This window comes from Botryllus schlosseri, chromosome 2, assembly GCF_051294905.1.
Source record: "Botryllus schlosseri isolate E-star chromosome 2, Bs_hap1, whole genome shotgun sequence".
Taxonomy (NCBI): Eukaryota; Metazoa; Chordata; class Ascidiacea; order Stolidobranchia; family Styelidae; genus Botryllus; species Botryllus schlosseri.
In genome coordinates, this window is record NC_137237.1 from 21,241,693 (window position 1) to 21,257,581 (window position 15,889).

At 40.3% G+C, this 15,889-nt stretch overlaps 2 protein-coding genes across 3 annotated transcripts in view; both read left to right on the top strand.

The window, feature by feature from the left end:
• The window catches only part of LOC145456386 (G protein-coupled receptor kinase 3-like), a 198,121-nt gene that overhangs the window by 113,451 nt on the left and 68,781 nt on the right, over window positions 1-15,889 (top strand). The gene's annotated exons all lie outside the window — the stretch shown is intronic.
• Window positions 1-15,889, top strand: part of LOC145434108 (uncharacterized) — a 48,044-nt gene that overhangs the window by 23,973 nt on the left and 8,182 nt on the right. Inside the window, exons 8-14 of the mRNA XM_080311406.1 lie at window positions 5,514-5,575; window positions 5,912-6,103; window positions 6,583-6,737; window positions 8,046-8,221; window positions 8,286-8,406; window positions 8,466-8,555; window positions 13,744-13,931. Coding sequence (XP_080167532.1) covers window positions 5,514-5,575; window positions 5,912-6,103; window positions 6,583-6,737; window positions 8,046-8,221; window positions 8,286-8,406; window positions 8,466-8,555; window positions 13,744-13,931 — 984 coding nt within the window. The remainder of the gene's footprint in view (window positions 1-5,513; window positions 5,576-5,911; window positions 6,104-6,582; window positions 6,738-8,045; window positions 8,222-8,285; window positions 8,407-8,465; window positions 8,556-13,743; window positions 13,932-15,889) is intronic.

A 15,889-nucleotide genomic window follows, 5' to 3' on the forward strand; every position in this document is an offset into this window, starting at 1 on the left:
TTGTTGCTTGTACGATTTATCGCGGGTGCGTTAAGGGTTAGGAACGTTTTTTTAATGTAGTTACACATTCTAGTTGTTTTGATGTAAGGAAAAAACTCATTCGATAACTCGATACAACTAGTTAACACGCGTTGATGGAACTTTCCTCATTTGTATGCATAGCCTAGGCGTAATTGTTTTTCGTTTCTATCTACTTTAAAAAGACTCGGTGTAGAAGTTTCGAAACTTGCATGAATTACAAGCTACATAATACAACTAGTTAACACGCGTTGATGTAACTTCCCTCATCTGTATGCATAGCCTACGCGAAATTGGTTACCGAATTTTTCGATTAGTTTATATTCCGAGTTTTATTTAAAACTGAAACCGTTAAGTATTACTAAAAGTGTTATAAAATGTGAATAAGTGTACAAGTAGAATTATTATTATGTCATAAATAAGTAGTTTACAAGTTCATACGATTTTTCTTGTTGCGTTCCGAGATAAAATGTAATTTTTCGCTCTTTTTTATTTTTTATTAAAATTATTATTCATTTTACAAAAAACGTCAACTTTTGAAAATGGAAAATGCGTGAGCTCGACTAACTTTTTACGTAGTTCGAAATCGCTACTTCTATGCATTAATTCAAAGTATTTGTCAGTCATCGTAACACCGCTCATATTGCGCGCTATCTATTTATTTCACAGATAACGAATTACTCCTGCTTTTATCAGAGGATACTTTTCTAGGATTTGCCTACTAACAGTACTTAGTTTAGATTAATAAAAGTATAGTGATTGAAAATAGATCACTGGATTATAGTTTACAGAAAACTCCACAATTCTATGTGACGTCCTTGCATACCAACAACCTTCGAACTATTCGCCGCCTCATAAACACTTGAGTAGGCCTACATCTGATGCGTGAGGGGAAAACATAGTTAAATTTTCATATGCATCTAGTTTCCAACTCTGAAAGCAAGCTTAGTCTATGATCATTCGCGTACCATTAGTATTCATTTTACAAAAACGTCGTGTAAAGGTAAAATACTTGTTCATTTCGGAGTACTCAAGTATCAGTTTTGTCAGCTTATTATATGCTCAGTATATTATACGTCACAAATTGTGGAGCATTTATGTGAGTGCTCTAGGGTGCTCTTCATTGAGTGTTCGTGGTGGGTGATAAGTTTAATTTGCAAAATTAGCGTGTTCAAATCAGGCCTGTCGCCAACATAGTGATGTCGCATTAGCCCTAAATACACATAATAGAATATAAAGGAAAAGTATCATCTAACGTATAATGAACGTTATCTATTTCTCGGAAGCAAGTTATTATCAAAACATAGTGGTCAAAATTATCGCAGAGCAATACCGATTTGCGTAAATTCCGTTATGCGTCTGACTACGTTACTAGGGATTATGTAGTTAGTTAAGGAATTAGGAGTCCTATATTCCCAATCGGTATGGAACAACATCAAAATCATCACAAAGCAATATCGACTTTTGCGTGAATTCTGCTATGCGTTTTACTACGGTAGTATGCGCAGCTGCTTACAGGTGTCCAGACGTGGACTTTCTACTATATTCGCTCCTAACATTATAGCAGCACCCGACGCAGCTTACATTATTACGTTATAAGACGTCGGCGGCGTTTCACTGTCGGTTTATTCACCCTTATTCTAGTGACATGAAAAGGACTGAACCGTATGAAATGTGGTCACTACAAGAATCGAGCGAAAGCGCTGTTTCAATCCGTCTTGCATCGGTCACGATTAGTTTTACTTTTCAACTAACTTGGTGTCTGTCGTTATATTCATTAGACTCGCTTTCATGCGGCTAATTTGGCACTATCATTATAACGTCGGGGATCGCGTACCTGCGGCGAAGGTGTTCGTTCTTTATATTTTGTGAAGTAGAGAGTAGTTTAAGGTTATGTTTGTCTAACCTTGACGAGTGCTATTGTCACACTCGATCACCATATTTAAATCATGGACATCTCAATGATGTTGACTAAATTTACGGCTTCAGAACGTGCTAATTAGACCTAATCGTTATAACGCTGGGGTTCGCGTACAGGCATCGAAAGTGTTTGTATAAATAAAGCCCTGCGAATCGCACGCCTGCGGCTATAGCTCGTTCGATTATTTTCACCTTGGGATTCGCGTATATGCTACTAAGCTGTTACGACTTTAGAAAATTCTGCAAGACTATTCGGAACGCGCACATGCGAGTGATTTGTTTCCGTACCTCCGAACTGGAGAATCGCTTGCCTGGGTCTAATGAAAATAATTCGTAAAATGTGGGGCTGCAGAGAGCGTAACTTGTATACATAAAATCAAGTTTAAAAATATGGAAGGATGAGTTATCTCTGACCAATAGAGTAATATAACCGCCTATAGTTTAGTGGGGTATTGCTATAATGTATATCCAAACAATCGTTGCAGACTCTGAATGTTACCTGGGTCCTTATCGCAAAAAATCATGCATCAGAAGCGTAGGGATTCATATTATCAAGTCGCAGCGCTCAAAATCGGATTTTATATTACGTAATTAGTGATGATGTGTAGAATTTTGATATTAATAATATTATCCGGAGAATATAGCCTTGCATAGACATCATAGTTTTCGCATTTATGTATAATCTGAATAGGAATTTAAATACATAGTCCTAAATACACATAATAGAAAATCTGTCGATTCTAGCTAAGGTAAGATTTGACGCGGCAATCATAAGTCGTAAAATGTGGAAACTGCAGAAACCGTAACTTGTACACATAAAATAAAGTTTAAAAAATATGGACGGATGATATTAGTCCTAAATACACATAATACAATATCTGAGAAAAGTATCAAGATGCGGCAATCAATGCAGCGATGATATAGCAATGGATGGATGATGTGGCACTATAGGCGTGGCGCTTGATGATGTGGCACAGATGACGTAGCAGATGAATGTACCCTTAGGGCATGAAAATGGGCGTGGCAATTAGGATGACGTGGCGCTCTCTGATTGGACGGTAACAAAGTTCCTTAGCCTCACTACTGATAGGCCTATACTTAACAACATTTTGTTCAGGTATGCAAAAAATTGGCTGCTATGTAGCTTAAGCTATCAAGTGTCTCATTAAAAAGGCAACTTTTTTCGCTCGTTTTGCTTTCAATTATGTCACTAAAACCCTTCTCGGCCAAACAACGTTGCTGGGAATTTGAACAAAAACGTCTACCAGTGCTTGGATAACCAGGTCTTAAAATCTGTTCTGCATTCCTATCCAAAATACAGCGTATTTTTCGCGAGTGAAAAATGCTTGCTGGCAGAAATCGTATTTGAGAGCTGACACAAAGGTCCCGCGAGGCTCCAGTTTGTCGAAAGGATGAAAAACCCACATGTTTGTGTTGAGGCTTCTGCTTTATTTCTTTGTAACATAAGGTGCAAAACGATCAGGGAGAGTAGGCACATTAGAGCTCGCTACCTCATGATACGTTGCTCCAACTTCTTTCTCGCAAGTTTATGAAAAGAGCAAATAACTCACGCTACTCTGTGTTCTACTCTTTAGCTCAATCTAACTTGAGACTTCATGACAGTTTAATAACGGTAAAGAAGCTTTTAGACTACCACCAAAATCTGAGTTTTTGTGGCATCTCGCGACCCCAGCCTCACCCATGAAAATGAATTGATTTTTAATATTACAGTTGTATGCTACGATTTTACCGGCATGTATGAAATACGGAACGCGCACACCACAATTCTACCCAACACAGCTCTACAAAACATTTTTAAATTTTAAATTTAATTTAAATTTTAAATTAGGGCGAATTCAATTCCTCTGCGTATCGCTGTTGTACCACTGTCTACTCAGATTGCAAGAACGGGACTATTCCGTGCCGACAACGGAGCATATCCAATCCATCTCGAAAAATTTGACCATCCAGCATCGGTCATTTTTAGAACGAGGTTTTGTCGCCGCTTATGTTTTTGGCACCGCATTTTATCAGCGGTTTGTTCGCCAAAACTTTACGTCTTCATGTGCCCCGACGCAGAAGGGGTTGGCCTCGAAATGAATGAGTCACATAGGCCTAAACTCGCTCGTTGCACACCCCTACAGTAACTCGTTCATCCCAACGGTCTTCGGCCATGTTTTCCAGAAAAAACAGTCGGACAAATCTTATCATGAATTCCCATGATAAAGCCATATTTCATGCGTGGCTCGCTTATTGACTACAGTACCCAACACAGTGATCTTCTATATGTAAAAACTATCGCATGCATATTAACAGATAGCTCTGGCACCGTGTCGACCCAAAATTATACCCTTTGCGGTCCACACTTTAATAACCCTTGAAGGGGTAAAAATTTGCGTTACAGTAACTCGCAGATGAGAGTCTGTAATGATGGTATTTACTACTATCCTCGTGCCTCGCGCAAATCGAACCGTTATTACAAAAATATGATGATTGTTTAGCGAAAGAAAGCAGAAAGTCAATTTGGCGTGATTTTTCTAGCCGGTCGTAGGCTCGGACGAGCTGATATACTGTATGTCTGCCACTATAGAGATTGTAGATCTGTACTGCCACTATACACCAGCTTCCAAACCAGGCTTTTGGTTACGTAATAATTTGACTGCGGGAATACTAATTCACTACGGCATGTGAGAGGTACGATTAGTGGTGCGTCGTATTAAGTTTTTACAATTGCGTCGCAACTACAAAAGTTACACTGATCTTAAATTTCCTATTAGGTTTATTTGAATTATTTCGCGTCAGAAAAGTTAACAATTACTCAAGATTTTCATTAGCACTTGATCCGGATTTTCATTCGTACCATTTGCACTACCTTTGTCATTCGTTGTTGATCCGGATTTTCATTCGCACTATTCGCACCACCTTCGTCATTCGCACTGTACTTATTTTCATTCGCACTAGTGCGAACCGTCACACAGGTTGAAAAGCACTGTCTTAGACTATATGTGACGATTTCTGTTTGTGACGTCAATGTGCAACTTTCTCGTTGCGTGATTGAAGAAATCGATATTGATCTTTGAAAAACATCGGATGTTACTATTCTGGTTGGATTTATATTCAAGAATACTGCTCAACTGTATTCTACCTGAAACTTACGATTATTTTCGATGTACACGTCATTTCGTAATTGATTTCAGACATTCGAGTCATTGCCAGACATATGAACTTGAATTTAGGCATGATATCAAATGAATTTGGGATTAATATTTACCAGCTCACATGTGCGCACACTGTGGACATTGGACAATCTCAATTTTAGTATTGAGTGTGTCCCCGTATTTGCTGTCCCGCAGGGTCTTAAAACCAGTCCATAAAGGCTCCATAAAGGCAACAGCTATGCCTGTTCATATTAAGCATAAGCAGATAAGCATATTACATATCAGTTTACGAGGCAGGGTGTGTTTTGTTCTTGGCATTACGTGTTTTCTGACATCGTGAGGTGTTGCATATGCTCAAATCCACTCACATATGGCGATCGGGCTATACATATTCGTAACGATGCCTTCATCTGACAGGCCAAGTCGGTAACGTTATCACTAACCGCAACGTGGATAGACTGGAGTTTGAAAGACTTGTGGTGAGCTGTCGTCGATTGTTTCATGCTGGATATAGTAATATCAATCGCAAAATTTTCCTAACAGATTCTTCTTGAGCCTTTGAATCATTGCATATGTTCGAGATTTAGGTGATAATGTCGACATGAAAAAACGTTATGATTCCATTGTTATATCACTGGCTTCTAGTTCACTAGTTCCAATATATTTTCTTCCATATATCTCATATCTAGGGAGTTTGGAATTAGAATGCAGACACCTAGGCATTTGTAGCGATTATTATCCAGACTACAACGATAATTATCCAAACTACAACGCGTTGCACGTAAGTTCGCGACAGAGTTCACGTCTGCTTTCAGGATAATGCCAAAGTATTCATGAAAACCAAGGGGGTTTCGAAAGATATGCAAAATCGGATATTGCGCTGGTACGACTACTCGTGGTCTCGGGGAATCTTACGTGGAGCGGCTGATGTCAATGCTCTCGGAATGATACCCGACACTCTGAAAGTGGAGCTAGCCATAAGAGTCAATATGGACACATTGCGAAAAGTACGTATCCGGATTTGCGAATACGAATACGAAAACATTATGTTAAGCGCTTGATGCAATAATTGTCGGTTGAATTTCGCCATTTTACGTCACGGAAGTTCTAACTTGCTAATCAGATTGTTTCGAGACAAATTCGACCATAGTCTAACTTCGAATAAATGATGACCTATATAAAGTGCACGTCTAGATTTCAAGTCACGAAATTAATTTATTCGCGTGAGCCGACATACATCACACCCCTCGAAATTTGTGATAAACGGTTATAGGTGTAATGCATACATACCGCGTCAATTTGTGGAATTTTGAACAGTAGTATGGGATCAATGCAGAAAAACCGCTTTGCATTTGAACTGTTGCGAAATTTCTGAGAGCAAATAATATAATGTAGCTAGTAGCGCATCCATCTCATGTCGGCATTGGTACGCTGTATCTCTTTCAGAGACTTCTACGCACTTAAAAAAACGTTTACATTTCGTCAGGTTTCAATATTCAAGCTGGTACAGCCGGAATTTTTGTACGCGCTAGTGTTGAAGATGAAATCGTTCGTATTCACGCCGGGAGATCTGATTTGCAGGAAAGGAGAAGTGGCGAGAGAAATGTTCATAATAAATCACGGCGTTCTCAACGTTGTCAAGTGAGGCTAACCTGTTTTCACTATAGAACAGGTTCGAATCGATCATTGTCAATTGCGGGAATACACATCTTCTCTCCTGTCAACATGTCGATAGAACCGCTAAACAGCGATTGCTTTCGGAAATGACAGTGGATCTATTTGCCTCATGCCCCATTCATTATGTTGGAAATGAGATGTCATGTAATCTTTTTGTTGAAAGCTTATTGTCATTGTGTATTTCAGTCAGTCGCAATCTCCATGATCTTGATATTCTGTAATAACATTATACAAGACAGCAGAGGTGGTTAAAGTAATCAGTGATGATACTCAAATAGAGGTAAAAGTGACGCCGTAAATTTCTACTCAATTAAAAGTAGAAGTAGTGGTTCCGAAGATATGTCGGAACTATTTCACGTGGAAGTAAAATGAAGGTAAAAAACACTGCGAGAGGTAGAATCACGGAATGTCCTTCGACAAATTACAGACGACTTCCATGCACGCGCTCTTCCACCATCATCAGTCTCTCTCGCTTTTTATACGCGCGTAAATTGGTCTTAACTGCCGACAGTCTTAGCGCGGCTCACCATCACTCTGGGCTTTTTGAAACACTGCTAAGGCATAGCGAGGATAGCGAATTTCACTCGTGAAAGTGGGCAAACATATCGCTGAGCTATTTCTTCTTTTTTACAAAATCCGATGCATTAAATGTAAGTATAGTTTGCCTAAAATATTAAGTAAAAGTAGTCGTAATATAAAATCGTAAACACTTGAGTAAGTACTGCATAATGGCAAAAATACAGAAATTACAGAAAAGTAAAGTTACTTCGTTACTGTCCACCTCTGCAACATGGAGCATTAAAGTATACGTGAGGTAGAGTTGCACTTAAAACAAACTGTGTTTTAAACAGAGGCCTTTAAAAAATTTGTGTTTTTTTAAGTTGTAAAATTATACCATGATTGTGTAAATACTTTCCAAAAAACAGCATGTTGTATTAGTCAACGGACAATTACCACTCGTTATAGCCGCCGTATGTCGATATGGGATGGTTGGAACCCTCAAAATAGTCGGTTTAACATTAATAGTACAGATATTTGGTCAAAGGAGCTTTATTTACCCTATATTTTCAATCCACTATGACGTCATGGCTTAAAAAAACAAATAAAACAATTTAAAACATGTTTTAAATTAAGGCCTTGTTTTAAACACGTTTGCTTTGATTTTTGTTTTAAATGCAACCCCACGTGGTGGCGTTCGATTGATCGTGACGAAGTTTAGGCTACTATTTCGACAAGGTCCTTGATGTCGATTAGGACGAACCCATATTTCAGTGACAGCGGTCAAGTGGTAGCAAGTCTCGGGGCTGGCGACTTTTTCGGCGAAATAGGCGTGCTGAATATCGTAAATGGTGTTAACAAGCGTGTCGCTGACGTCGTGTCGGTCGGATATTCCGAAGTCTTCTCGTTGGCCGGAAAAGATGTGCTTAAAGCAATGGAATACTATCCTGGTAATGGTTATACCTCTCTATATAATTAACATACCTGAAAATGTTTCATCTGTTTGATCACCAGAAGCGAAGAATTTGCTGATGATATATGGTCGGCAGAGATTCAATCAAACCCAAAACTCTGATAACCTAGGACCAGCAGAAACTGCCAATGGAATATCTGCCAATGCGAAAAGATTTTCGAGGTAAAATGTCGTGTTATATTATAATTAATCATCCCTCGCTCAAGCATTCCCTCAAACAGCTCTTCCGGTTCTGAAACATCGCTTTTTAGCGAAAGGATAAGAAATAGTCTGAATGATGAGAGGGGCGTGCGGAAAAAGGCAAGTGCCAGGTAAATGGGGGTTTCTTCCTTGATAAATCTAAGCGAATTCCAAGTCAGGTTGACGCCTTCAAAGTGAGTAAACAAAAGGCCACTTACAAATTGGAAATTAAGAATACTTCTGGGATCCGTGGTTTGAGAAAGACGCGATTCTAAGGACGGAGATAATAAAGTTAGCTGATCCGGAAGAATGCTAATCATGTGATTAAGTACTGTTAATCGCGACGCATAAAGTTGGAAAAGGTTAAGCGCGATGATTATAGTCGAGGTGTCCCGAGTTTTCAATCAAGTGGGGTTATCTGTTGCATCATAATCCAAAAACAATATGTTGAATGAAACAGCAGCTTGCTGATAACGATACTGCAACTGTTAATAGGAAAGTACGGTTCAGCTAAGAAACGGATAATAGAATATTCATATCGCTCTGAAATGGTGAGTACATACTTCGTTTATTATTTAGTGAAGCCATTACCCAGAAGGCAATCAGCACGGTCATTATCGGAAATACTTTCGCGTAGAAAAGGTACACAGTTTTTATAGATAACTAATTGACTATAGTTATCTGTAGTTAGTTCCGGTTTGTTGAATTATGAGATTAAAACTAACTTTATGCGCTGCGATCAACCGGTTTCCTTAATCCTGGGTTGAAAAATCCTGACGAACGTGATAATCGACTTTATTGCTAATCCAACTCTATTATCTCCGTCCTTATCTAATCTAGTCCCGCCTCGACAGACTTGGCGCTGTACTGCTATAATGCGAAATTCAGATCATTTATAAATCTTCACACCTGTTCAGTTCAGGTTAGGTGGCGAGATAGCGTAGTGGCTTAATCCACAGCTGCAACACCAATGAATGAGTTCGAGTCCTTCCGAGGTCGACTCCAGTATTCCTACCTAAGCGTTGGAGTTTTATCTAGAATCCTCCTCGCCATCTGATCCGTGTAAGCGGTGTCTAATAAAAATAGCCTATAGAAGTGGGCCGTGCTACAAGTCGGCGTAGCTACGGAATAAAAATGAAACAAACACCACGAATACCACAAAACAACATGTTCAGATTACCATTCAGATATCGCCTATACCAGGGGTGCGCATTTGTGCGTCTTGTATGGCCCACGATAAAGGGCCAATTTAAAATCAAGTTCGACCCGCGAAATGGGTTTCTAGTTTAGCTTGGTCTGGTACGTTTGAGCTAAGCTCCGGTGGGCTAAGAGAAGAGCCACAATAACATTAAAATATGCATATGTTGAGTTAGCACATGATTTAGTTACGATGTTTTAGTTCTTCTCGCCATTTACCTTCACGGCTATAGTGTGTATTACGATCTCGGATTGTATTGTAAATTAATATGTCTCGCCATCGCTGTACCAATTTCAGTGAGAGACTGGGCCATGAAACAAATAGAAAGGTTATGCGTGACCCGCTTTTTCACGGCGTTATTTATGTCTGACCACCTTAAAAAACGGTCACACAAATGCCCACACCTGGCCTGCGGTACATAATATATTTTGATTGATTGAATGATTGATTGATTGATTTTGAGTAGGGCGTGTAATTATACAAATTTATGACTATAGATAATGCAATTTCACAATAGACATCATGTACTGTATTGTTGGACGAACAAGCTGATGGTGGCCTGGATCTCGCTATCGCGACTATAGGAACAATCATTGTATGAAATTTTAAGCAACTGAAAATTAGGGAATCAGCGGTGTGATTATTACCCAGTGCTTAATCTGAATCCAATCAAGTCACACGGTTACCGGCTTTGCTGCAGGAGTCGACGATAGGTCCATTTAAAACGAGGCTTTTAGAAGTGGTTCGTTATTGGTTGTTATTCAATAGATCAGAATGTAATCGATTGCTTCTGCCATCAAAAGTCCGGTACATCCGGTATATCAATGATTATATATTTCATGTTTTGCCATGGTTTTGCTCATTTTATATCTTATTATAGGCAGTGATCGGATTCAATTTTTTTCGCGGACGGCGCTATCACATACATCCTATTTTCAGACGGTTCAGTTACAAAAAGCGATTAATAGTGCTAACCGATTTGCTGATCTCATAAATGTGAGATGGTGCTGTAGAATCGGCTGAATCCAACCACTGATTTCAACGTGATAATGCGGACTCCATAATTGTAATCATAATAAGAGGTTTTATTATTTATACCCATTCTAGATACACTAGACCAGTGGTGGCCAACCTTTTTGCCATTCATGGACACATTTCGCCTACTCATGTAGTCTACGACCGCATTCCAGGGCATAGTCGTAATGAGCTAGCTGGACGTCAATTCCTCATGTTAAAGTGTCCATATTCATTTCCGGTGAACTCCGGACTAATCTATTTAATGACATAGGCTCACTATACGCACCGAAATCGCGAGTGATCACTTGTCATGTTATGGGATTGTGCGTAGTCGCGCCAAGCGCGAATTCTGTTTTTTTTTTCAGATTCGCTTGTGATTTCCGCCATTAATATTAGTAGTTGTACATCTTACTATCAAACATGTATATCCTTTCTCAGTCCATGTGATCAGATTCACCGGTAGAGTTGATGGAGGCGGTGGTTTCGAAAATTTAGGGCAAGTTACAAATGATGATGCATCTTCGGGGGGTCAACCGTTTTTAGTCACTTTGTTGCACGCTGTTATTTCTTGACCTCCCATCAGGATTGTCGGTATAGTGAGGAGCACACGATTACGAGTTGGTATTTCTATATGAGGCTAATCATTGGCGCTTCTTCGATATACGCCCCAGATCGAAACACTGCTTCACATGTAACCAGCAAGTGTTTCCCATGAACACGATCGAATTTTATAAACGTCAAAATAAATTGTTTTTTTTTGTCTGCGGATTGACGGATATTAGGGTTGGATGCGGGTTAGGGTAAAAGTTAGGGTCAGGGTATCCCAAGATTAGGTTTGGGGGAGGGGGTATTAAGGTAGGAGGAGGAGAGGATATTGGGGTTGGGGGTAGGGGGATATTAGGGTTGGGGAGGGTTGATGTGGGTTGGGGTATTCCGAGATTAGTGTTGGGGAAGGGGGATATAAGGGTTAGAGGTGGGTTAGGGTCAAAGTTGGGGTTAGGGTATCCAAGATTAGAGTTGGAGGATATTATGGTAGGGAGGGTGTGGGATATTAGGGTGGGATATCGTGTCCCTCACCCCATACCTAATCTTGGGATACCCTAACCCAGCTCTAACCCTAACTCTAACCTCCTCCCCTAATATCCCCCCCTTCCCAACCCTAATATCCATCATTCCTCGAACCCCAATGTCCGCCCTCTCCAACTCTAATATCCACCCTCTCCAACTCTAATATCCCCCTCTCCTGCAACCCTAAAATCGTCCCTCCCCAGCCCTAATATCCCCCTCTCCTCCAACCATAATATCCCCCCTTCCACAACAAAAGCAAAAAACAATTTATTTTGACGTTTATAAATTTTATTGTGTTCATGTGAAACATTTCTTGGTGTCATGGGGAACACTGTTTCGATCTGGGGCGTAAAGATCGAAGAAGCGCCTAATCAATTTCCTCTGCTGTACGCATCCGTACTGTGAGAGAGAGAGAAAGAGAGAGAGTCTTTATTTTCATCCAACCAAAATACATAACAAACAGACGGCAATGATGGTGGGTGGTACAGAAAATATACGTGCACACAGTGCACAGTATTCGGTATCAAATAGGAATGATCTTGTGGCGAAATAGCGTATAGTGGTAGCCTATAATCCACGGCTGCAACACCAATGGGTTGAAAGTTAGGCTCGACTCCGACGGAGATCGACTCTCTACCTAAGTGTTGGAGGTTTATCTAGGCTCCTCCTCGCCATCTCATCCGTGTGAGCGGTGTCTTATATAAGCCTAAGAGTGGGCCGTGCTACAAGTCGGCAGCTACGGAATAATAACAAAGTCAAATTGGCCGGGTGCTATAGAAACGATGCTCACCAAATTTGGTTCAATTCTAACCAGTGGAAGCGGAGGTATTGCCGTCGAAAAATTTTGATTTGAATAAAATAGTATTTACGGTGAGCACAACTATAATAAATAAACAAAGAATCGGTCACCGTAAATACTATTTTATTCAAATCAAAATTTTTCGATGGCAAGAACTCCGCTTCCACTGGTTGGAATTGAACCAAATTTGGTGAGCATCGTTTCTATAGACAGCCCAACACTTTCACGGGGTGAACAGAAAATTTTCAAATTTTTTTAATTTATTTATATATAATGAATGGAAACTTTCTTCTCCTGTACCAAAGCGGTTACTGGCTGGAATTTAACCAAATTTTGTGTGTAGGCTTAAATTAGGTAACCTAACCATTTTATCAAGTAGCCAGTACGATTTGAGAAAAAAAGTCATTTTTGAAGAGCCCTAATGACCATAGTAATCGACAAAAGGCCATGAATACCACAAACAAACAAACAAACATAGGAATGATCGATAGGACCCTGAAGGTCATCTAGTCTGATCACACCAGCTACAAAAAGGCACACTTATCTCTATACAATCTGGCTCTGATTGCAATTGAAATCTTTCTAGAAATCGGGAGTCAATTCGTAAATTCAAAATGCATGTCGACGGCCGCCAACACATACTAATCGAATTACGTGTCCACCGCCGCACAAAATTCCTTCTACGGCCGCAGGTGGGCCACCCCTGCACTAGACATAGTCAGATGTAATGAATACATACAGGGCAAGGCAGATGTCAAAACGAGTAAGGTCTTTCAATCTAACATCTACCCAGGTCTGTTGATATTACCAGTAGTGACCCATGTAACAGTGTTCGATGTTGATCATTCGCTTGTCTTTCATTTGGTGCTTCATTGCTCAGTAGTTCTGGTGCCGATGATGGTGTTGGATGAGCCAACTGCGCCATCTCCCGCTAACCACGTAAGCTATATAATTGTTCTTTCTGATGGTGTTTTGACATCCGTGTGGCCATTTTACACGATATTCTTAACCGTGGGCTGCTGAATGATAGCAAGGCCCGCTTTCTTTCTGGCTAGGCTTTTGTAAGACGCCGCTTGCGCGAATCGGAGCGCGATGAAGAGCCTAAACTGCCAACAGGTCGACCTCGGTTGAATTCGAATCTGCAACCCATTGGTGTTGCAGTAGCGGATCGTGCTAATACGCTACCCGCCACTAATTTTTCGATGGCAATCTCGCACAATTTCGCTATGTCTTACAGAATTTTTAGAAGTGCCGGCACCCGGAAAAGCTCAAAAACAGCAAGATCTGCCGACTTGAAAATGGGTCGAACGATGAGCTCGTCCACGATGTCCTCGAGGAAGCATCTCAACGAAACCTGCGCTCTGCTTTCTATCAGCGGCGCTGCTACCGCCGTCGCTGCTTCGATTCCTGATGGACAACATTTTGGTATTTCGTAGCATACGATGTCTAACCGTAAGAAGTTGTTGTTGTGGCCTGATCACGATGTTTCGACATTTGTAATCATCTTAGATCAGTTCTATTATTCTTATTGACCTTTCCTTAGCTGCCGTACACTTGCAGCACGGTCCACTTCGGTTTCAGTTATACAAGACACCGCTACCCTGACGGCAAAAAGGAGCCTGGATAAACCTTCAAGGCTAACGAAAGGATTCTAAAGTTTATAGGACGAGATAGCAAGATAGCATTCGTATCAAATATAGTAAAGATGCGTAGGCTTACTACCCTATGTGTGACATGAGTAATACTCATTGAGTATCGTTAAAAATCGCCTTGATTCTAGATCAGGTTTAATTTCACCAAGTTGTTTTCTTCGGCATAGTTTTTTCAACTGGTCGATAATGTAATATACTGATGATATATCTGACATAGTGCGGAGCGGATCGACAAATTCTCTGGTCCGGCTCCGATCCGGTTGTTCAATTCTCTGGTCCGGCTCCGATCCGACTCCGGCCGTATCAAGAAAAGTACTGATCCGACTCCAATCCGGTCCGGCCAGAAATCCGGCCCTGCTCGGTACGGAGGTTCCGTGAATTGATAAATATGCCTCGTTTATGTTCACACTGGCTTGGAGGTTACTTACGAGTGGTTGGTTGGTAGTTATATAATTATAAAAGTCATGCTTATCCATAAAGATTCTGGCCGGATCAAAAAAGTAGTGATCCGGCTCCGGCCGTAACAGAAAAAGTACTGATCCGGCTCCGATCCGGTCCGGCCAAAATCATAAAAATCCGGCCGGATATCCAATCCGGCTCCGGTCCATGCTCCGCACTAGTCTGACAGTGAACGCCTGGTACGCCGCTTGCAACGTGAGCTAACTGAATTATGGTTATGGGCCTATGTTCCCAAGGGGAGCGCCGGAGCAATAGGACTAGAATAAGCACAATATGAAATGAGCGTATATAAGGAGACTTTCATGGAAACTGTCCAGTATCGAATCTAGATTACGTTGTAATTTTGGCAGAATGATAGCCTTGCTATCCTGACAAGATAATATCATTATAATAACTATAAGACTGAGAAATGGAGCACTTAACTAATTCGATTTCGAATCGAGTATTAAGCTTTCAGTCGAGTCGATTACTCAAGTCCCCATCATGGTAACGTTCACGTGAAGTGAAACAATTGAAATATGTAGCTTTTATGAAGGACCAACGAAATGTCAAAATTTATTGTTTGACCCGACCAAGCAGGGGATACGAGATGTAGTATGGAATTATATGCTATTCAAGACAAAAAATTACTTCACAAAACAACATAAAGTATATTCTTTTCATCGGTTTTATTAAACACAAAAATTTTCTTCGCGGGATGATTTCGTGTCTAGCGATTTGGTGCTTTCAATTTGGGTAACATCCCCTCCAACAAAATAATAGATGCACATAATAAAAAAAATAAAGCATACAGAAACTTACAGAAAGAAGTCTAGATGTCTCGTTGACTTCAACAGCTATTGAAGCACATTACGTTAATAAATTCATCGAATACTGTTTTGTTCTCTATAATTAAAACTAAAAGATTACATTAAATACGACGAATCCTTGTACAGGTTGATAAATACGCGTCTAATGCATCGATTCAGGAATCCGGCCCGCAAGGTACTTCATTTACCATATACGGCCCGCTGACTGGGAGTTGTTGTCCGCCCCTGGTTTTTAAGACATTGGTCGGGAACCTTTTTCGCCAAAGGGTCCCTATTTGCCCTATAGTTTCAATTGTAATTCTCAAGGAGCAATATAACAATACCCATCAACTGTGACATCAAAATCGGAGATTCATGACGCCGTGAAAAAACACATATTTTAAACAGGGGTCGTGTTTTAAACATATACGTTTTAAATTGATTAAATGGAACCCAGGCTCTTTGTGACAATGCAGCGGGTCGT